Here is an 8286-nt window from a genome sequence, read left to right as displayed (position 1 = left end):
TGTGTTTACCCATGGCATAATTGGTCATATACAAGTATAACAAAATGAGTGGACCAACCGCAGAGCCTTTTAGGCTCATGGGAATTAAAGTGTAGGAGATGGAAAATGCAATAGGGTGAGGTTTCCTGCTGGATACTCTGTAACCCTGCTGTGCAGTTAAATGGTTGGAACTTCTAAATTTACTTTCACTTTTCACTCCTGCTGCACTTAGCCCAATAGCAGTGATGGAGCTCCAGCTCTTCAATCCTTTTCTTCTACAAAGGAAGCATCTCAAACTTCCAACTGCTGAACTGTGTCCCCTAGGAAGGAAATGTATGTTTCCTTCATGGTCTTACTCGCAGATGACTCACAGAGTGCCCTGATCTCATGGCCCGGCCAGGTTCTGGTGAGTTGGGCTGAGCCCTGGGATGCAGGGCGGGGGGGGGGGGGGGGGGGGGGGGGAAGAGAGGAGTGCCTTCGCCATGTACCTGCTGGTAAAACTGGGGTGACAGCCTGATCCTTAATTCCCAGGATAGGGGACCAAAGGCTCATGTCCTGATGCCCAACTGGCTTGCCCTCCCCTGCCTCACCTTATATCTCCAGGAGAGTGCTTGGGATGTCAGGATAAATGACAACTGTATTTGGCTGAGATTCTCTCCATGGTCTTTTAGAAGAAAGAGAGGGAAGGACCTCACTCTGGGGAAAGTTTTGAAATGCCTCTCTCATGTGTTCCGATGCCTTTTGCTTCTAGTGCTAACCAGGTTTTCCAGTGCCCTCATGCTCTCTGCTGACTGAGCAAATTCTGCCCCAAACCACTCCTGACTTTCCCTCTAGGGCTTCAAGCTCCAAAAATCTACCTACAAAATTTCATTCTTCTTGTGATTTGATCTCTTCTAGGTTAAGGGAAAGCTTTGTACAGACTAATTCATACTAAGGAGTGAATGACAGCTAGTTCCCACTCCCTTAATCTTCTATGTGGATTTTTCATTGATAACTGAAAATGATTTCTAGTTGGTAAAAATCCAAGGCAGCTGTGGGAACAGGAAAGAGCTGTTGTGGGGCAAGATGGCCTGCCTGCTGCTCTCTAAATCTTACCTCCTGCCTTCTCTACCAAGAATTAACTAGAAAGAGAACAGGCCTTCAGTTAGTAAGTGCCCCTTGTCACCTCTCCAGCTAGCCTTCTACCTGGAGCCTCAGCCTCATCTTCAGAAAAGGTGCAAATTCCACTGTGAATGTGGACAGACTTCGTTCCTCCAAAAACCAAATAAGGCCCCAAACTCAGGTACCACTACATCCAGGCCGCTAACACTCGGGTAGGACATACCCTTCAGCTGAGAGAATCCCAGGCCTGGAGACTTCTCTGCACTGGAGAAGTTCAGCCACTCGGGACTGTGCTTTGTGCCCCAGGGGTCTTCAGTTTAACCTCAGGGCAGTTTCCACTCTGCCTAGTTTGGGCCTCCACCTTTCTCCACCTTCCCCGGAAGCCCAGCCTTCCTCACTTCCTTCTGGCTTCTGGGACTGTTAGTGGGACTCACACCACCATTCAGGCCCCGGGGTGAGGCCCAGGTCCAGCCTCACCAGACCAGGGAGAGTAGGAGCACCTGGATCTGGGGAGCTGGCAGGCTGCTGGGCTCAAGACCCACCCAGACAAACCGTCTTGAGAAATTCCCACTTCTCCAACAGTCCATGGGCCTGCTTATCAGGTACCAAAGAGCAATTACTACCTAACACCAAAAACGGGTCAGGCTAACTCTGGGGTAGGTTTCACTTGGCGGCAATGGCAGGTGGGTCATCGCACTCTCTTGGTTCGCCGATTCATCCCAGGTTGTCACCCGGGCTCCTGGCATGCTGCATACACAGAATGTTATAAAGCCCACTGCTCAGGTTTGTTAGCCCTGTAACTATTTTTCCTACATGAGCTGGAATACACAGAAACTGCTCCAATTCTAAGCAGCACATCAGATACTTCCTGGCTACCCATAAAGAGAAAGAATAGTGGTCACGTGAATTCGAAAATCCAATCTCCTCTCAAAGCTCCACCCTACGCCCCCACCCAGCCCACTGAGGAGCAGGGTTGTGGCTGAGAGACTGGAAACTGAGCTGGTTTCTTATCTCTACTGAATGACCAATTGTCTTTCTCCTTCAGAATCAAATATTTCCTTCCTTTTGTCTTTTCTGCTTCACCACACCCAGATCCTTATCACCTTCTATACTTGAGACTCAATCGAAAAAGAAACCCAGAAAAGAAAAAAAAAAGCCAGAGAAGACTAGTTGTAAGCTACTGAGTTTGCTTTCATGTGTGACATTTTTATCATAAGGCTTGAATGATCCCATCTGATGAGATCCACAAACATCTTGGAAAAAGGCAGCATTGCTGAGAAATGCATAGTTCCCAGACCCTTCTCCAAGCAACCCTCCCCACAATCCCCAACCAACGCCCAACACACACACACACACACACACACACACACACACACACACCCACCCCTACCTTTGATGGAGACAAATAACCAAATTCTGGGGTTAGAGAAAGCTTGCCATCATGCCCTACTTTCTAATGGCCTCTACCCTGGGTTCCTGCTGAAAAAGAAAACAAGAGCAGCCCAACAGTCAGAAACTGGCCTGCACTCATACCTATAAACAATCCTATCAGATGTAAACAATCTGACAGAACACCAACTTCAGATAAGGTCACATAAAATGAGGCAAAGCAAGTCCACTTCATCATTTTGTCCAAGCACAAGTACAAGGTCACTGGGCCACCTGCAAAATACCAAACACACCCAATTTGGCTAAAATAAATGACTGCTATGAGTTTACCAATTACAGCTCTATTCTCCTGCTAGTCCCTATGAATAAAATGTAGACACGCTCATAGAATTGCCCCCACTTTCTGACAATGTCCAAACGTAGAGCACACCCTGCTTGCTCAAGCCCTCCTCAAATGCCCCAACAAAACCCAAACACCATAATAGGTTCAAACTCCCTTTTTCTTTTTTTTTTTTTTTTAATTTTTTTTTTTTTTTAACGTTTATTTATTTTTGAGACAGAGAGAGAGACAGAGCATGAACGGGGCAGGAGCAGAGAGAGAGGGAGACACAGAATCGGAAGCAGGCTCCAGGCTCTGAGCCATCAGCCCAGAGCCCGACGCGGGGCTCGAACTCATGGACCGCGAGATCGTGACCTGAGCTGAAGTCGGACGCTTATCCGACTGAGCCACCCAGGCGCCCCAAAACTCCCTTTTTCTAAGACACCTCATGATTCCTTATGGCGTGTTCTCCCTCACTGGGAGTCATAATCCCAACTTATTTACTGCAAAAGTGTTCCTGGGGGTCTCTGAAGGGCGTAGCCATTCCAAACAACTGTCCATCTCTCTTTCCTTTCTTGGCATATTTGTTGGTTTGTTACCATGAAGTGGTTAAGAACACAAACTCTGGAGTCAAATATCTGGCTCCAAATCCCAGCTCTGCATGACTTTGGCAATTTACTCAGCCTCTTGGAACCTGTTTCAGGAAAACAGGTCTCTCCCCAAAGGAGACTGAGAGGACTAAAATATGTCAAGTGCGTTAGAATGGTAACAGGCTGTAAGAGATGCCAATAGGAAGTTATACCATAAATCTGGTCTGAAGTACTCTGCTTGGCCCATAATCCCTGGGAACATGCCAACTAATGTCATGTTGCTTCAATTTATTATGATAAGCTTGATAATCAAATACGCAGTCCAAATTTACTGGCCCTGAAACAATAGCAATGAGTAATAGCTTTTTAGCAAAATTCCTACTCTATGGTGGAAGAATGTACTGGGGTAGTCCAGATAAGGCATTTTAATGGATACATCTCATGGACTGTATGTTATCTCTAGAACCCTAGCTACAGATGAGATCTCTGCTCTTGCTGCCATCACAGAGAAATTTCATAATCTCCTGACAATGTGATATTCAGGGTGGGGGAACATAAGATACAGAGGTCAAGAAGAATGGATTCAAGTGACTTATCTCCTCCTCCTACCAACCTCGGTTAAGCTACTTAACTTGAATCTGTTTTTTTCTTTGCAGTACATACATACCTACAGGGCTACTGGCAAGATAAAATTAAATAAAATAAATAAAATCACACAGGTAACTTGGCCAATACAGAGCAAGCATTCAATTATTATTATGACCCACCCTTCACCAACCTCTCTTCCAAGGACCAAAATTACACACACACACGAGGTTTGATTTTGAGTTTTCAACAGTCATCAATGGAACAACGGACCCTTTGCTGGTACAGTCAAGCTCCCTGAGAGTGAGACCCTCTCAGCCAGTCCTCTGTGAACACCTTTCAGACCTCTGAGGGCCTCTTAGCAGGTATAAGATGGTCTTCAGTGTACTTAAAACCAGTGACGGTGGCAATAGCTTAAATAAGGTACTAAGGAATACATTTAAAATTTGGAATGTGATTGGCAAAAAAGTACTTATGAAATATACCTGAATATGTTCTATCTTGTAGGACACGTTAATAGCTTTTAAGAACTGTGTATATCCAAAAATTGGAGAAAGTAGAGGTTTTGAGTCTAGCAGAAAATATCTTCATTTCTCCTGAGAGTCCATCCACAGAGCATCTGGGACCCCTCAACAAACCTGTCCAATTGGGGTTTGAGTGGAAGTGAGGGGGCTAAGGGCAGAAAAACCAGGGAGGGAGTCAGGAAAAAGTTCAGAGACCAGATGAGAATGAAACATACTTTTTAGATCACAGAAGATACCAAACTTCTCTGGGAAATAGGACAGAGATATATACACAGGAAAACTACCTTTGAAAATGAGAGAAGCTGGGTACCTGGGTGGCTCAGGCAGCTAAGCATCTGACTTCGGCTCAGGTCATGATCTCACAGTTCGTGAGCTCGAGCCCTGCTTCTGGTGAGCCCCACTTGTCTCTCTCTCTCTCTCTGCCCCCCATGGGATTCTCTCTCTGCTCTTGCTCACTTGTGCCCAGTCTATTAAAAAAAGGAAAAGAAAATGAGAGAAGCCAGCCCCCCTCCAAAAATTAAAAAATGAGAGAAGCCAAGATGAAGGCAATGTGGTCTTGAAGTCAGGACACCTGAGTGTGTGCCCTGACTCTGCCATTTACTAGCTGTGCCATTTCTGGCAAGTCCCCCACCTGTTCAGAACCTCTACTTCCTCATCTACCCTATTTGTCTCAAGAGTCAACAGGATCAATAAAGTGTGCGTAAAAACATCACAAGAGCATAAAGAATCGTAAAACTGAGTGGAAGTGGAAGTGAGAAAAAAACCAACCCAAACTTTTAAAGGAGCACACTCTTCCAAGTATTTGTGATGTCCAAATAGACTGCACTCCTAATCCTTAGCAATTACGGTAGGCAGATCTACAAAGCTCAAAAACCTTGGCCTCTTTGTTGCAGTTGACAATGAGAACATACAGGGCAGGTATTGGGGAAACTTGGTTCCTTTGAGGCTGAACTCCTCTGCCCAACTGTGGAGAGAAGGAGGTGGATGGCAGCCATGAGCAGGCAGGTGTCACACCCCAGTGCAGGTGAAGTGGCATGGTAGAGAAATAGAGGTCTTTTTTTTTTTAATGTTTATTTTTGAGAGAGAGAGAGAGAGAGAGAGAGAGAGAGAGAGAGGAGCAGAGAGAGAGGGAGCTGGAGAATCTGAAGCAGGCTCTGCACTGTCAGGGCACAGTCAGTGCAGAGCTCAATGCAGGGCTCAAACTGAGATCGTGACCTGAGCCAGAGTCCGACACTTAACCAACTGAGCCAGTCAGATGCCCCGAGGTCTTAAAAAATTCTGTTCCACCTTGAGAGGTTTCACAATGAGTCATTTCAATGACTGGTGCATTATATTGGTTGCAAGAATGATCTGAAGAGTAATAGGCATAGTACAGTGGTTTCTAACATTAAAAAAAAAATGCAGATGCTTACTCGTCATTGAAAACACAGAATTTCCACATTGTAGTGGCTATATTCTGTTGCTATTTAATAAAAAACTGAATTCTCAAATACGGATCCTCAAATTCCTTGCACATATTATTCTCTTTCTTTACCCTCCCAACCATGACCTGGGACCCACAGCCTCCAAAGTGGGGATCCCTGGCATGGGCTTTTGGCAATTACAACAGGGCAGTCTGCATATGATTATAATTAAGAGAATGTGGGGCAGCATGCTAAAGATTCTGCGGAAAAGAGAGAGAATAGGAACATGAAAACCACCATTATTTTCTTTGCTAAATGGAGAAAAAACACAGCTTTTACTTGTCCCTACTAAGTTAGACGTAAAGCAGGCCAGCCCTAGGTAAACCTGTCCTATCTATAAAATGTATCTTCCTTTCAAATTCTCATTCCCCACTTGGGAGGTGACTGCTGCCTTTCTTGGGAGCCCCAAACCCTCCTATTCCCTCCCTCTCCCTGTTTGGGAAGGACATTATTTACACTTACTGGCTAGCACTCGTTCATGTTAAAGTTTAACGATTAAAGTGTCATATAATAAGGATGGATGGAGAGACCCTGGGGCACGGTTGCATTAATGCTTGCTTAAGAACATCCACATCTACCTTATTTATGTGCCCATTCACTCATGCAAACAAAATATTATTTCTGTTCTGACCCAGAATCCATTTCCTATTACCTTCCTTAGATAATCCTTGCACATCCCTGCCCCCCAACCCCAGGAAGCTCAGTGGTATTGGTGGCTTCTCTCCCAAATCACTGCTGCTGCCCAAGTCAGTGCCCCAGCTCCACCTTCCTTATCAAAGGCTTCCCAAGCCCTGGCCTCCACCCCTCCTATCCTATAACCAACCAGGTGCGCCCCAGAGGCCAGTCCTGCCGCACCCAGTGCTGATGGTGGGGAAGGAGCAGGCACAAGAGGATGAAGAGAACAAAGGCATGATAGGCCCAGGAGAGGAGATGCAGAGGCAGCTGCCATGGGCCTGCCGCCAGTTGACAAAGGGGAAAAACAGGAAGAAGGAACAGAAGGATACAAAAAAAAAAGAAAGGGAGTAAGGGGACTCAGTCTCATTTGCTTGTAAACTGCTGAGGATTATGGATACTGAAATAAACACATCTACAGGTCTCAAACAACAGTGACAAACCAAGACTAGGCACCAAAAGCTTTTCCATATTTTACTACAGAGGTACTTTCGATCTATTATGAGTTAATACGTAATTTGTAAACAGCTAATTCATAGCCTACACGTACAAAATCATTTTTACAAAAATACTTTAAAAACTAGTAGATAATGTGTTCCCTGCTGGGCTATTCCTGGGAAGACATGTCTGGGCAGGTGACCCCCAGGACAGGGAGCAGCAGCAGTGACCGGCACAACTGTGGCTGCTTCTCCATCACTGTCCTCCTCCCAGCCATTCATCCTCAAGTTCACCGCATCTTGATTCTTCACCTCTCTCCTCTCTTCTGAGGCCTTCTTCCCACCTGGGGCCCAGCTCTTCAGAGGAGCGTGCAGGATAAATGAATAACAGGTAGACTTCTTCGTACCTTTCTACCACAGACGAGAACAATTCCGGTTCTCTGAGACATTCAGCAATCCTATTTCCTGTGGGCTTTCTTAGCCCAAACTTAAATATCCTTCAATCCAAGTTCTCAAGTAGCTAGGCTTCATGGTATTCTTTGAATAGTCCTTTTATACTCAGTCCTTCAAGTATCTGTATTACAAGATTTAACCCTCAGGGGGAAAACAACCAAGAAAGCTGTCTTCTTCCAATTGTTTTACATCCCATATTACTTGGAGCTCTGCTAAGAAAATACAAAAAGAAAAAGTTCAGCTCAATAATTAGCTGCAACAAGTTCTTAATGTGTGCTACTAGTCCAAAAATTATTGGTCTCTAGCCCAAAATTATTGCAATGAAATATTCAGTTCTTCCGAATGTGTCTAGTCCAAAATTACTGCAATAAAATATTCAGTTCTTCCGAATGTCACCAGAAGATCCAAGGTCACGTCATGCACCAGACCAGAAATCCACCGTGATGTTGGTATATAAAGGATTATAATCCACAGAGAGTAATTTATAAATACAACTAGTCAACCCATCTGTTCTCCAGACTTGTGACACCTGATGTAAGAGCTTCATCCTAAAGATAAAAAGAACAGTGTAAATGGTAATGCAAGAATTTAACATATATTTCCATTGCTTTTTGCCCTGCCCCCAAATTTGACAAAAACATCTTTGTCAATTATCGTACCATCTGGATTTCCTGCTGCAAAAAGTTAATTTTCCCCATCTAAAGTAACAGGACACCAATGATAGCCATGTGTTCACGTGTCAGACCTCATGTTAAGACCCTAGGGGCCCATGAT

The 8286-nt window shown here is 44.9% G+C and overlaps 1 protein-coding gene across 6 annotated transcripts in view; it reads right to left on the bottom strand.

The window, feature by feature from the left end:
* Positions 1–7082: 7082 nt before the first annotated feature.
* Positions 7083–8286, bottom strand: part of B4GALT4 (beta-1,4-galactosyltransferase 4) — a 28453-nt gene continuing 27249 nt past the window's right edge. For 5 of the 6 annotated variants that reach the window (XM_058731316.1, XM_058731320.1, XM_058731317.1 and 2 more), the window contains one exon: positions 7083–8060. In XM_058731316.1, coding sequence (XP_058587299.1) covers positions 7928–8060 — 133 coding nt within the window. In that variant the 3' untranslated portion in view covers positions 7083–7927. The remainder of the gene's footprint in view (positions 8061–8286) is intronic. The other variant, XM_058731322.1, reaches the window with a different exon arrangement.

This window comes from Neofelis nebulosa, chromosome 5, assembly GCF_028018385.1.
Source record: "Neofelis nebulosa isolate mNeoNeb1 chromosome 5, mNeoNeb1.pri, whole genome shotgun sequence".
Taxonomy (NCBI): Eukaryota; Metazoa; Chordata; class Mammalia; order Carnivora; family Felidae; genus Neofelis; species Neofelis nebulosa.
Note: the sequence above shows the minus strand (reverse complement) of the source record. Positions and strands in the feature narration are given on the sequence as shown.